The following is a 14,045-nucleotide window of genomic DNA, read 5'->3' as shown; positions in this document are numbered from 1 at the left end:
CAAATTCTTTCTTTCAATCTTGACGTATTGTTCAAAGATAAAAAAGCTAAAACTCTACAATGCAAAGACAACATTTCATCTCAGTAGCAAATAAATTACTGGAAGCTAGACGACAGTCAACCGGAACCAAACTTAATTGCTCTAACTTCTACCTTTTCTGCGTCATAGCAGTGCCAAACAATCATTGGACTGGTTGTAAAATTTGGTCTGGAGTAAAGTGGAGTTATTTCGTGCAGTAGCTGCTTCTAATTTGGACACAACTAATTTTTAGTTGCATTGGTCCCTGTGAAGTTAAAATGTTTTAAGCCTGGAGAGATTTAGCATGATCTTTTGCTTTTCACATCAGGTATGTTTTATTCTGAGATCTTATGCTTGCCAGAAAACATTAGTACAGCTTCAGCAATTAGTTGGAAGTGGATGACGAAGGATCATTTAGACTTGAAATGTTGGCTCTGTTCTCTCCCCACAGATGCTGTCAAGCCTGCAGAGGTTTTCCAGCATTTTCTGTTCTTGTTATTATTTTAAATAGGTTTTTGTTGCTATTTTTGGTCTGGGGAATTGTTGGTTCAGTCAGAAATGTGGCTATTTTTAAATGTATCTAGGTTGAGGTTTGGCTATTTGGAGAGTTTGGGTCAGTTTCGTTAATTTAAAGCCTGCAGGGGACTTTCGGGTGTTGAGATGTCTTTAAAAATCATCCACAAAAGGTTATCATAAAACGAAAAACAAAATGTGAGGGGGGAGGCAAAAACGAACAAATTCAGGGAAGGTTCTTAGCTTTTAGGAGAAGATGGCGCTTTTTTTCCCTTCCACCATCTCAACTCTCTGGACTCCATAAGGAGATACTTAAGTCAGCTTTAGGATCCATGAGGAAACATTGTATGACAGGGGATGTCCTGGCCACACGGCTTCATGTTGCAAACTCAGTGGCATTTGAAACTGAGGTTTTTCAGATCAGATAATCAGCATGAGTTTGGGTTAATGTGTGAATGTGCTATTTAGCTGCTTACCGGTGGATCCTGAACTGCAGCTGAGTCAATTCCGCAGAATTTGGAAGCCCAAAATAGGGGTTTCATTGGACGAGGGGAAGTAAAACCCAGACTTTAAATGCGCTCTCCTTCTGTGTGAGGGAGAATTTGACCTTGAAAGCACCCACCCCATCACTCTCCCATGTTGTAAGAATCCTGAGAAATTCCTACATCAATTTTTAACAAAAAAATGGATTTTAATATTATGATTGACTGCAAGAATCATTGAGTATTATGAGGAACTATATTCTTAGTCCTGCCTGCAACACATTCAGTGTAATGACAGCTGAGAGATGACATGATGGGAAAGTTTAAGCTTCAATTATGTTTTGTTGGCTCAGACCGCTGCCGCACAGTGCCAGGGACACAGGTTCAATTCCAGCCTTGGACTATCTGTGTGAAGTTTGCACATTCTCATTTTGTCTGCTTGGGTTTCCTCTCACATTCCAAAGATGTGCAGATTAGGTGGACTGGCCATGTTAAATTGCCCCTTAGTGTTCCAAGTTGCATAGGTTGGATGGATTAGCCCTGGTAAATGTGTAAGGTCACAGCGATAGGGTGGGGGAAAGGTCTTGGATAGATCACTGTCAGAGAGAGCCAGTGCAGACTCGATGGGCTAGATGACCTCCTTCTGCACTGTAGGGACTCTGTGATTCTATGAAGGTGTGAAAGAAATCAAACAGGCAAAACGTAATCTACAGCAGTTTGGCAGTGTGTGAAACACACAACTTGCTGTGTGGAACTAGGTGATGAACAGACTGCAGGATCTCAGAATGTGAGTTAGAACCAAGGCCAGATAACTGGATGCCAAGGTTAAGGTAGTGTTTCCCTGGCTTTGGACAGGCACCAGCATTGAAATATTTATCAGCTGATAGGTGACAGAGGGAAACCCAGACATCATGAGAATTTGGTCTGGTTAGGTGGGCAGGTGGTACAATCGGAACTTCTGTAACTGGGCTATTCAAATAATAACAAGGGAATGGTTAGATTGATTTAGTCTCCATAGGCTGTTCTGTGCGAAGGAAGTACAAGAGGAGGTTCTCCAAGCACACAAATTGAAGCGGTTTTCACACGGCACATTGTTGGATGCCTTTGTGTTGCAAGCAGGATTAAGAGTATAGTTCCTCAAAAGATTCGGTGAATCTTGAATGGTATGATATTTAAATTCATTTTTTGTTAAAATACCAGGGACAGGTCCAGAGAATAGTTATGTGAAGATTATACCTCTGCTCCAGTTGTAAAGATAATGCCTGTAAAAACAAAAAAAAACTGCAGGCATTGGAAATCTGAAATAGAAACAGAAAATGCTGGAAAAACTCAGCAGGTCTGGCAGAATCTGTGGAGAGAAACAAAACTAATGGGGCATATTTTCCCATCCACCCACAATGGGAATTATAGCGGGTGAGTGACGGATCATGGAAAGGTCTATTGACCTCAGCCGGAATTTTCTGGTTTCGGGGCAAGCATGAGTGGAAAATCCCACCCAATGTTTCAGACCTAGGTTGATCACTTAGATCTGAAACAGTAACTCTGTTTCTCTCCAAGTGATAATAACGCAGCCATAATTCTACTGTTCAGATCTTGTTCGACATAAAATGTAACAACTGTCACCAATTATCATCTCGAATCATTTTGGAATAGTAAGGGTTAACTGACTCTGCTCCCTCAAATTCCAACAAACATGTTCAGGTATTTGGATCTCCTCCTTTGCTTTAACATTTAAAGTTCTGTAATTACTTTTCCTTTAATTTCTAGAACTCACTGCGCTGAAATGGAAATTTGGATTCTTGTCAATTGTAATCTATGCAATCTTCTCTTTGTTTCTTGATGATTTTCTATTCTGAGGATTATCTCACTCCATTGTATCCAGTGTCACTGTCACACACTCTCAAGCCAGATGTGGTCCAGCCAGATACAGAAACAAGTTCCCTCGCTCCTTTCCCAGCAGTGCAGGAGACAAAGATGTTTCCAATCAACTGATATTTCTCTTCACTATTTGATTGTTTTTTTTTAAAAGGAGCATGGATGCTTTGATTTGTCTTTCAATTTTGTTTTGGAGCGTTTAAGTTAAACGGTTTCAAAAATATCTGGAATCTCGCTTAAAATTCAGTAATGCAAAATTGGTGGTTTTTCATAGTGAGGGGAATCTGGCCTCTCCTGCGTTCCTCTGAAGTAAGGAATATTGTATTCTCAGGGCAGAATTTTAACAGCACGTCCACCCGAAATTCATATGACCCTGCCCGAGGCTAGTGGAGAATGCCCTTCTCCGAGCCTCAACCGCCCCCGGAATCAGGGCGGACGTGCTGGTAAAATTCTGGCCTCAGTGTCCGATGCTGAGTCTGAAATTTGTCAAAGTACTTCACGTTTCAGGCGGATGTGAAATAGTTTTGGTTTCATATGTCTGTTTGAAAAGTTTAATGTAACTCAGACTTAGTCATCCGAATTAAATTTCTTCACGTGATACCAGAGTGCTCTGAGCAGATAATCTTGCTCCTTCTGCACTATCTTGAAACACTGGGAACCCTGGAAAAATTAATGGAATCTTTTTTGCATATTTGCAAAAATGTCATCTTTTCACCAGCTCCTTACTCTTAAGAGGTCGCTATGGGAAGGTGGTGGCATGGTGGCATTGTCACTGGACTAGCAACCATTGAACCATAGAATCCTATAGTGCAAAAGGAGGCCATTTGGCCTATCGATTCTGCACTGACCACAATCCCACCCCAAGACCTATTCCCGTAATCCCATGCATTTACCGTAGCTAGTCCTCCTGACATTAAGGGGCAATTTAGTACGGCCAATCCACCTAACCAGCACATCTTTGGACTGTGAGAGGAAACCAGACTACCCAGAGGAAACCCACACAGACACAGGAAGGATGTGCAATCTCCACACAGATAGTGACCCAAGTCAGGAATTGAACCTGGGTCCCTGGTTTTGTGAGGCAGCAGTGCTAACCACTGTGCCACCCTAGTAGACCCAGGGCACTGTTCTGGGTTCGGATCAGATGGTGAAATTTGAATTCAATTTTAAAATATCTGGAATTAAGGGTCTAGTGATGACCATGAAACCATTGTCGATTGTTGCAAAAACCCATCTGATTGAATAATACCCTTTGGGGATGGAAATCTGCCTCCCTTATCTGGTCTGGCTTACATGTGATTCCAGAGCCATAGCAATGTGGGTGAAATGGCTTAGCAAACCACTCAGTTCAATGGCAATTAGGGACAGCAAATCAATTGTAAAACAAGCTATCTGAGCACCAGGGAGGATAAGTATGCGTTCTTGCAGAGCAGTGTTTTCCTCTGCTAGAGAGAAACAGGGAATCAGCAGTATAACTTGGACCTTTTGGCTTCACACCATCATTCTGAAACTAGTATCATTAATCCACGATGGGTTAAAATCCATTACACTGATATTCTTTCAACGATGGGCTGGTAGACACAAAATATTGTTTGGCGGAGGGACTGAGAAGCAGAAGTACAGACACAATTGTTAATAATATGTTACAGGGAGGATTTCCTGGCTTTCTGCAGTGTGTTTACATAAGTGAACATAAGAAATAGGAGCAGGAGTAGGCCATCTAGCCCTTCGAGCCTGCTCTGCCAGCTTGCCATTTGCCCAGTGGTGGGATCGTCTGTTGCTGCTGCTACCAATGGGATTTCCCATTGACTGCACCCCAGGCCCCTCAGAAACCAACTGCTGCAGTGCAGTACCGGCAGGACCAGAAGACCCTCCCAGCATGAACAGCCGGAAAACTCTAGCCAATATTGTTTGGGTGTGCAGGTGAAGAGCATTCTTTAATTGCATATTTTGAGCACATATAAACCAGGACCTCCTTCGGGAGCTACAATTTAAGTTGTCCCATAGAAATTCTCCCAGTGCATTTCCATTCGGCATGGAGGGGTTTACTGTATGGGCTGCCGTTGCAAACCCTCCACCTACTTGCCTTCCTCCATTATCCCTTCTATCACCTGGCAGTGGGGGAGGTCCCCAGTGGAGGGCACTCTATGTGGGAGTCCTCCCTTTACCCAATGGACTCCTGGTGTGGAGGGTATTGCATGCAGCAGTGCCATGAAGTCAAAGCTTAAGATGGTTCACATACCTTCAGGCCGCATGTCTATTCTGCGGCCAAGGGGAGTTCATGATCCACGTTTATATAGATTGCCCGAGTTTGCAGCCCATTTTTAGTTCTTTGAAGGGGCTGATCCTCAACCACTGTTTGTGCTTCAACCCCACACTCCTAATCTTTGGTCACCAGGTGTGGAAGAGGTCAAGAGAGAGAGAAAGGCCTCCTCGTACACCTGCTGCTGGGCCTGGCGCAGCTGACCATTAACAGTTCCACGCAGCGGGCGGTTGAGGGGGAGATTATCCAACACAACAATCTGCCCCTCTACCGCAGCTAGATTCATAGCCAAGTGGGAGCATGTAGTGTCCACCACTATGCTTCAGGCCTTTCATGACTGGTTGACATCACGGGGGGTTGGGTGCATTATCATCCCTAGAAATTACATGTTGATTCAATCAGTTAACTTGTCTTTTGACATTTTATTTTAGTTACAGAGCTCCACCAAAGGCAGTCACTGTTATGATCTTTGTTTAGTTTTTTGAATATTGGTTTTATTATCGGAGTACAAATAAGGGACAGCTGGGACACTGGTCGTTAGCGAAGAGATATGAGACTTAACAAAGTTGATAAACTCTCAGTAAAGGAAAACATTGGGTCTACTTTTTATCTTCGCCAATCAGGTTGGATTATTTTTTAATTCATTCATGGAGTGTGGATGTCACTGGCTGGCTAACATTTATTGCCCAACCCCGAGTCAACTACACTGCATTGGATCTGGAGTCATAAGTAGGTCAGAACAAGTAAGGACGGCAGATTTCCTTCCCTAAAGGACATTGGTGAACCAGACGGGTTTCATGGTCATCAATGGTTATATAGTCTTTTAATTCCAGATTTTAATTGAATTTGAATTGGGGGAATTCGAACCTGTATTCCCCAGTGCAGTACCCTGGGTCTCTGCATTAGTAACCCAATGACAATATTATTATGCCACTGCCTTCCCTTCTATTAAGAACTGTCCTTTATCGGTTGGTTTATCTAGCTTGGCCCTGCAGCCTTTTGTGTGAATCAGTTTTTGTTGCTGTACACTCTCAAACTGAATGGTGAAATCGGTGATTCAGTCTTGGTTTGAGTTTGTGCCATTACCCAACAGCTGTGGAGTTATCCAGGACCAAAATGGTGACTGTGACGTATGTCTCATCACCCTTACGTTTCGCAGAACGGTGTGTTTGGACGTGGGTTCAGTGGCGCCTAAGTGAAAGATTTCAGCACATATCTTTTCCATCAATTTTTGTTTCCGGATGCTATCTACCTTATGGGCTATGGACACATTGCTAATCCATGACAGCCGAATCCCAGTGGGAAAGGACGTAGCTGAGTTTCAGAATTTGGGAACGCCAAAATAACCACAGCGTGACGGATGAGTAATTGCAGGAAAATGAGTAGAATCTGTGCATACGTTGTGAAATAGTGTGAAAAAAGTTCATGTATGACTTGAAATAGATTTTCAGAACAGAAATAGTTAAGTCGACCCAGTCACAAGTTCTGATATCTGAAAGCAACCCATGAGATAGCACGCTAACACGTACACAGCTTGTAAAATCTGTATTGGTGGTCGCCCACTTTCTGTGCTCTCATCATTTAACCTCAGTGATTAATCCCCAATCACTTTCAAAACTGTAAATGCATTTCTCTATTTGGCACTGCATCTAGTTAATTAAATATAAATCTCTCTATTCTGAACCTACAATCATGATTTTTTAAAATGTTTTCCTGTCGCCAATGCTTGTTGACTTGTAAGAAGTATATCTTTTTAATCTAGTGTTAATCACTTTCAGTCCCTGGGAACCTTTCCAGAGTCTATTGAGCTGTTTTAATCCCTGTATCATCCAAGACCTCTGGATGTACGTCATCCATATCCGGTTTTAGTTTAGGTTTATTTATTAGTGTCACAAGTAGGCACACATTAACACTGCAATGAAGTTACTGTGAAAATCCCCTAGTCGCCACACTCCTGCACCTGTTTGGGTACACTGAGGGAGAATTTAGCATGGCCAGTGCACCTAACCAGCGCATCTTTTAGACTGTGGGAGGAAACCCATGCAGAAACGGAGAGACCCCCATGCAGACTCCACACAGACAGTGACCCAAGCCAGGAATCAAAAACCGGTCCCTTTTAGAGGCACAATGGTTACCACTGCTGCCTCACATGAGACAGCAGCGCTAACCATTATATCTCTAAAAGCTTCCACCTTTTTCTTGGGAAGGCCAAATTCAGAGGAGTGATCATTTTTGCAAGTGAGAGCCCGAGTTCCTGATCATCTGTCCTTAAAATTTTCTGACTCTCACTCTGGCCTCTTTGTCCTTGACCTACTCCACTGTTCCCAACCAAATCAAAGTAAGTTTGAGGAACAACTCCTTAATCCTCAATGAGCCACTTTACAACTTTCTAGATTCAACATTGAGTTCAACAGTTCAATGTCATAACCTCTGCACCCATTTTTTCAGATATCAGCTTTCAGTATTGATTCTATTAATGCCATTTACATCTCCTCTATGCCACATCTTTGGTTTTGATATTTGCCCCACTATCACCTTCTTTTGTTTTGCACATCATCCCTTTGTCACCTAGCCCTCTCTGCCTTCTGCCCCAACACAGTCCTTTTGTCCTTTCCCCCACTTCCCTCTTTCCTTGTCTCTACAGTTATTTAAAATGTATTACAGCTCTGACGAAAGGTCTTTTGGCGAAAATATTAACATTGGGTGGGATTTTCCAATCCCACCGAAGGTGACCCTCTTCCCCCAATCACCCAGCTCCTACACCATTTTGCCTTCCTCCATCATCAGTACATACTTTGGTGGTCCGTTCTGCCACCTGGCAGTTGGGGAGATCCCCAATAGAGGGTTCTCTATGTGGGAGTCCATCTTTTTTTCATTAGGTGTGGAGGGTGTTGGGTGAAACTGTAGGTTAAGAGGGGTTCCGCGGTAATGGGATGGATCAGCCACTCAAAACGCTGTAGGCATCGATGAGACCTGAAGACCAATGGTGAACTATCTCCATCACTGGCAAACCAACCGCGGGGACTGGAAAATCTTGCTCATTGTCTCCTGCTCTCCCTCTCCACAGATGCCGTCAGACCTGTTGAGTACTTCCAGAATTTTCTGTTTTTATCCTATTTCCCGTGCTTCCTACCATGTATTGCTTGTGTTTTAAATGTCTCTGTTGTTACTTGCTTATTTCTGAACTGCCTCTGCAGTCCTTTGAAAGTTGCCTCTTGACAAATATAAAGAACTGCCTGGATGGCACATTGTCACAGTGGTTAGCACTGCAGCCTCACAGTACCAGGGACCTGGGTTCAATTACCGGCTCAGATCCCTATCTGTGTGGAGTTTGTACATTCTTCCCGTGTCTGCATGGGTTTCCTCCAGGTGCTCCAGTTTCCTCCCACAGTCCAAAGATGTGCTGGTTAGGTGGATTGGCCATGCTAAATTGCCCCTTAGTGTCAAGGGGACCAGCCAGGATAAATGCATGGGGTTATGGGGATAGGGCCTGGATGGGATTGTGGTTGGTGCAGATTCGATGGGCTGAATGGCCTTCTTCATCACTATAGGTTTCTATGGTTCTAACACATTGCTAATTCCATATCCTCTGACTTCAGTGCTCACCTTCACTTTTAAATGGTGTTCACATTTGAAAACATTTTATTTTTATCTAAAATTATTTCCTGTACTCCAAATTGGTTTATGTATAAGTAGCTTGAGGTTGATGCCTTGGGTGCCAGCCTTCGCCTATCAGGTAACACTGTCACCTCCCAGCCGGAGGGTTGTCGGATCAAATCTCACTCTCAAGATTTGAGCATATAATTGAGGTTTCGATCCAATGGGATTTGCCCTGATTCCTACAGTTTGCACAAAACTAGGCCACCAGACTGTGGGGAAAGGAGTTGAAATTCAATATCTTAGGCATAATCTCATGGAAGAGTGCTCCAGCAGCTGGTGTTCTTTTGAAATGTAAGAACTCATAGAATCATAGAATCACACAGTGCAGAAGAGGCCCTTCAGCCCATCAAGTCCACACTGACACATGAGAAGCACCTGAACACTCACCTAATCCCATCTGCCAGCACTTAGCCCTGAATGTTAGGATGTGTCAAGAGTTCATCCAGATACTTTTTAAAGGATGTGAGGCAACCCACCTCTATCACCCTCCCATGCAGCGCCTTCCAGACCATCACCATCCTCTAGGTAAAAAGGTTTTCCTGACTTCCCCCCAAACCTCTACCTCTCATCTTGAACCAATGTGCTCTTATGACAGACCCTTCAACTAAGGGGGACAGCTGTTCCTTATCCACTCTTTTCATGTCTCTCATAGTTTTGTACACCTCGATCAGGTCGCCCTCCCCTCAGTTTTGTTTCAATCTCTCCCTGCGATGCATGAATGACTCTAAAACAAGGGGAATCATGTTACATAGGCACATATGAATTAGGAGCAGAAGTAGGCCACTTGGCCCCTTGGCCCCTGCTTTGCCATTCAACAAGATTGTAGCTGACCTGAGTGTAACGTCAACCCCACATTTGCACCTACCTCTGATAACCTTTCACCTCCTTGTTAATCAAGAATCTATCTAACTTTGCCTTAACAATATTCAAAGACTTTGCTTCCACTGCCTTTTGAGAACTCAGAGCTCTGCAATCTCTCACCATTTAGATATCCTGCTCCGTCCCCAACACCAGGAAACTCCAGCACACTTGTGCCACTATTTTACCCTCTGAATCTCCCCTTCTGTTCTTAAAAGATGTTGTTTGCATTTCAGGGCATTGACAGCGGCAGTGGATCATGAATCACAGCACAAAGCCCCACATAACGTGTAACTATACAGCTGGACCTCTGGAGAAGGTGACTCTCCCGGTCTTGTACTCTTTCATCATTTGCTTTGGATTGCCGGCCAACTTGCTGACCCTGTTGCTATTTGCACAGAAATCATTAAAGAAGCATGGAGTCCTTGTCTACCTGGTGAACCTGTCAGTGGCCGACCTGATCAACTGCCTGGTCCTTCCATTCCGACTAGTTCTGCTTATTTCAGGTGATGACTTGGATGAAAATTCTGTGACATGCATGGCCATAACAGCGATCGTTAACTTGGGGTTTTACTCCACACTGGCGTGCCGGACACTCTGCATTATCTCCATAAGCATTAGTCGTTATGTAATCATTGTAAGGTACCACGGCAGCAAACTGAGTGCAATTTGCGAGGCCGCCTTCGCAAAATACGCTTGTATTGCATTCTGGACTGCGGGGATTCTAATTGTATCAATGCCTTTAATTCACATGTTGAGGCTAATGAATGAATCTGACTCTATGTGTTACAGTGTCAAAGTTTACAAAGACTCGCAGGCCACGTCCATTTTGTTTGTAGTCATTTCAATCGTCTTCTTCATGTTTCTGCTGGTGTTTGTTGCTTTTTATATCTTTATCATGATGTACTTGGTCAAAGTCAGCAGAAGCAGCACAGTTCAGCGAAATCAGGACCTTCACATACGGACCCAGTTCATAATCTTTGCTGCCATAACTGCCTTCATTGCTTGCCATTTGCCATATTACGGCTACCAGCTCACATCAAGTATTTATCGAATCTCCAACAATGAATGCCAGCATCTGGAACAAATGCAAAAGGCGAAAGTCATCTTACTGTGGCTAATTTCATTGAACAGTTGTTTGGACCCAATTCTGTATTATCTAATCCCCAAATGTTCTTCCAAAGTTAAATTTATCCTTGACCAGCAAAGCGTGGAAAAATCCCCAGAAATTGTCTCTGCAAGCTATCGTAACAAACTTATGATAAAGTGCAAAGTCTACGAAATGGGAGTATTTACATCTGAATTTTAAGATGAAAGCATTCCCTCCGACGTTTTTTAATAGTTAAACATTGGCACTCAAGGGAGGCACAGTGGCACAGTGGTTAGCACTGCTGCCGCACAGTGGTTAGCACTGCTGCCTCACAGTGCCAGGGACCTGGGTTCAATTCTGGCCTCAGGTGACTGCCTGTGCGGATTTTGCACATTCTCCCTGTGTCTGCATGTGTTTCCTCTGGTTTCCTCCCACACTCCAAAGATTGCAGGTTAGATGGACTGGCCATGCTAAAATTGTTTCTTTGTGTCCCAATATGTGTAGGTTAGCTGGGTACACAAATAGATAGGGTTTACGGAAATAGAGCGTGGTTAAGGTCTTCTGTCATAGGTCTGATAGGTCGAATGGCCTCCAATTGGGCTGTAGGATGCTATGATGTTTGCAGAACTTGTAGATCTTACCTGGAATAGCAGGTGCTCACTGATTTGATTCGGGCACTTACAATGCCTAGTGGAGCAGGACAAGGCAAACCATTGATCATACCAACAATGCAACCCACAATGGCTTTGACAGTTGAGCCACTCTTGCAATCCAGGCTGGGAGATGGTGGCGCCAATGGCTGCGCTTCCTTATCTCGCTTGCTACTTTCAGTAAGCTGTTTGATTACCGGCATTTTATTTCAAGATAAAGTAATTGGTCTTGGCAGGATGTTAGCTGTGTCTATTTTAACCTACGCCAAGTGCAACCGTGGATTCCTCCAGTGCTGTAGTGGTTGTACTTCACAAGTGTTGAGGTTGCAGGGACTTTTTTGTTTGTTTTTTTTGTGGTCAGATGGAGGCAGGTTTACTGCTAGATGCTTCAGAAGAGTTTTTACTTACTCAAAGTGACCTGTTTTGTAAATGCAATGTGTGACCGTGTGCATTTTGTTTTATAATGAATGAGCAGAATATTACAATAAAGACATTAAATTATAATGTGTTCAATAATCTGAATTCTTTTTTATTATAGATCTAAATTTGATTTTGGTTTCTCTGCAGCAGAAAATTGCAAATACTCTTTACAAAGCTGTTTCTAATGCTTGATTGATAAGCATGTATACCTTATAGTGTGTATGCATTGTGATGATACTGTGCCTATAAGAAATACATTTATATCATGTTTCTTGTGAGGGGTATGTATAAAATTCAGCTTTGTTTAATATGGTGCTGATCTGTCTGCACCAGGCAGCCCACATGCTGAGAATGCAGTTAATGATTTGTTTTAGCTAGGGGTGCATTTGTTTTAACCTGATTTAATGCATTTTTTTAATTTTGATTTTTCCCCTGGGTTTACTGAGTAGGGTTTTGATTAGGTTGATTGACAGAGGCAGAGTCATGTGAATGGGAGGAGCTAAGCTTACAGGGAAAACACAAAGTTCTCCTTTATTTTTAAACAGTCAATTTTGGCCTGATCCTGAAAGAAGCAAGAGGTGCCTCTGTCTCTCTCTCTCTTTCTCTCTCTCTCTTCTGTCTTTCTCTCTCTCCTCTGTAGGTTGCAGTTTGGGGCTATCAGAAGACAGGTGTCCCATTGTCTCTCTACCCAGAGGCATTTAAAAGGCCCTAGCATGGTTAACAAGTGCATAAGATTGTGTGTCGCGAACTGACTTTGAAGAACAGTTTAAGATTATAAGACAGATATTGCTTAAATTGGAACTAATAGAGGTAGGTTAGCAGTCAAGAATTGTATCCTGTCATGTTTAAAGTGTTTCAATTGGTAAATGTTGAGCTAATTCATTTGTCATAGTTAAACTGTAGTATTAAATAAAGTTTGTTTTGATAAAAGTTTCCTAGAGTGTCAATAGATTCACACCTGGAGTGAAACACTTAATCCTCACATTAATGCCAAAGTAGAAAAACTGTTAGGGTCCAGTGGGCTTCATGTCATATTTTGGGCTTTCTGCTCTGGTAGCCTAATATTATACATACGTGTGGTGTCAAATGAGCCTTTAGAACATACAAGTGGCAGACACTCCCCTTCCTCTTCTGTCTCTCTTTGATGACAAAAAAATGCAACGTGCAGCCATAACTCAGGTCTGGTTGTCAAGGCAAAGCACTGGGAAAAAAGGCTTGACTGTGTGTCAGAGCAGAAGGAGGCTGCATCATTACAAATCATGAACAAATATACCTCAGCCTTATTGCTGAAAGGGCAGTGTGGAAATGGTTCAACGTGATACATGTTCTAACTGCTCTTCAAGTGGTTCGACTTAACTCATCCTAGCTGCTGAGTCACAAATTTGTGGGAGTTCTTTACTAGAAATTTCAGACCGTAAAGTTAAAGGTTATTTTGTTAGCGCCCATGCAGAAACGGGGAGAATGTGCAAACTCCACACAGACAGTGGCCCAAGCCAGGAATTGAACCCAGGTCCCTGGCACTGTGAGGCAACAGTACTAACCACTGTGCCACTGTGTCATCTAAGCAGTGCCACAGTTGACTAGTTACAGCATCAATACACTAACCTAATTGCAATATCCAAGTATTAAAAAGGCATGTCTACATAGTACATTATGTATTACCTATTTGAAGTCCTTGACCTTCTTTAACTGTTATCTGGAGCAGTGGCTTGAGATTACCAAAGTTACTGTCTTGATTTGCTATTATACTTCATGGTTATTGGTTATTTGCTATTATACTTCATGGTTATTGGTGGTTATTACTACTTGGTGGTTATTTTCCACACGTCACTGGATTCCGGGGAAGTGCCAGAAGATTGGAAAACGGCTAATGTTACGCCGTTGTTTAAGAAGGGTGCCAGGCAAAAGGCAGGGAATTATAGGCCGGTTAGTTTAACGTCTGTTGTAGGTAAAATGTTAGAATCTGTCATCAAGGAGGAAATAGCGAGGCATCTTGAGAGGAATTGCTTGATAGAGCAGACACAGCACGGTTTCATTAAAGGGAAGTCGTGTCTGACAAATTTACTGGAGTTCTATGAGGATGTGTCTAGGGCGGTGGATAGAGGAGAGCCGGTGGATGTGGTCTTTCTTGATTTTCAGAAGGCGTTTGACAAGGTACCTCACAAGAGGTTATTGCAGAAGGTCAGGGGACGTGGAGTTGGGGGTAGGGTGTTAGC

The 14,045-nt window shown here is 43.0% G+C and overlaps 1 protein-coding gene across 1 annotated transcript; it reads left to right on the top strand.

Moving 5' to 3' along the window:
• The first annotated feature begins 203 nt into the window (after nt 1-203).
• On the top strand, nt 204-11,037 carry LOC145358327 (putative G-protein coupled receptor 34). The gene is made up of 2 exons (XM_080212243.1): nt 204-346; nt 9,906-11,037. Exon 2 carries the CDS (start codon nt 9,929-9,931, stop codon nt 10,976-10,978), a length of 1,050 nt encoding a protein of 349 aa, XP_080068369.1. The 5' UTR covers nt 204-346; nt 9,906-9,928; the 3' UTR covers nt 10,979-11,037.
• The last annotated feature ends 3,008 nt before the right edge of the window (nt 11,038-14,045 follow it).

This window comes from Carcharhinus amblyrhynchos, chromosome 25 (assembly GCF_965287045.1).
Source record: "Carcharhinus amblyrhynchos chromosome 25, sCarAmb.v2.hapA, whole genome shotgun sequence".
Classification (NCBI taxonomy): Eukaryota; Metazoa; Chordata; class Chondrichthyes; order Carcharhiniformes; family Carcharhinidae; genus Carcharhinus; species Carcharhinus amblyrhynchos.
Note: the sequence above shows the minus strand (reverse complement) of the source record. Positions and strands in the feature narration are given on the sequence as shown.

Excerpts from the sequence above, each read along its gene's own strand:
- LOC145358327 (XM_080212243.1), top strand. The coding sequence starts at position 9,929 with ATGAATCACAGCACAAAGCCCCACATAACGTGTAACTATACAGCTGGA.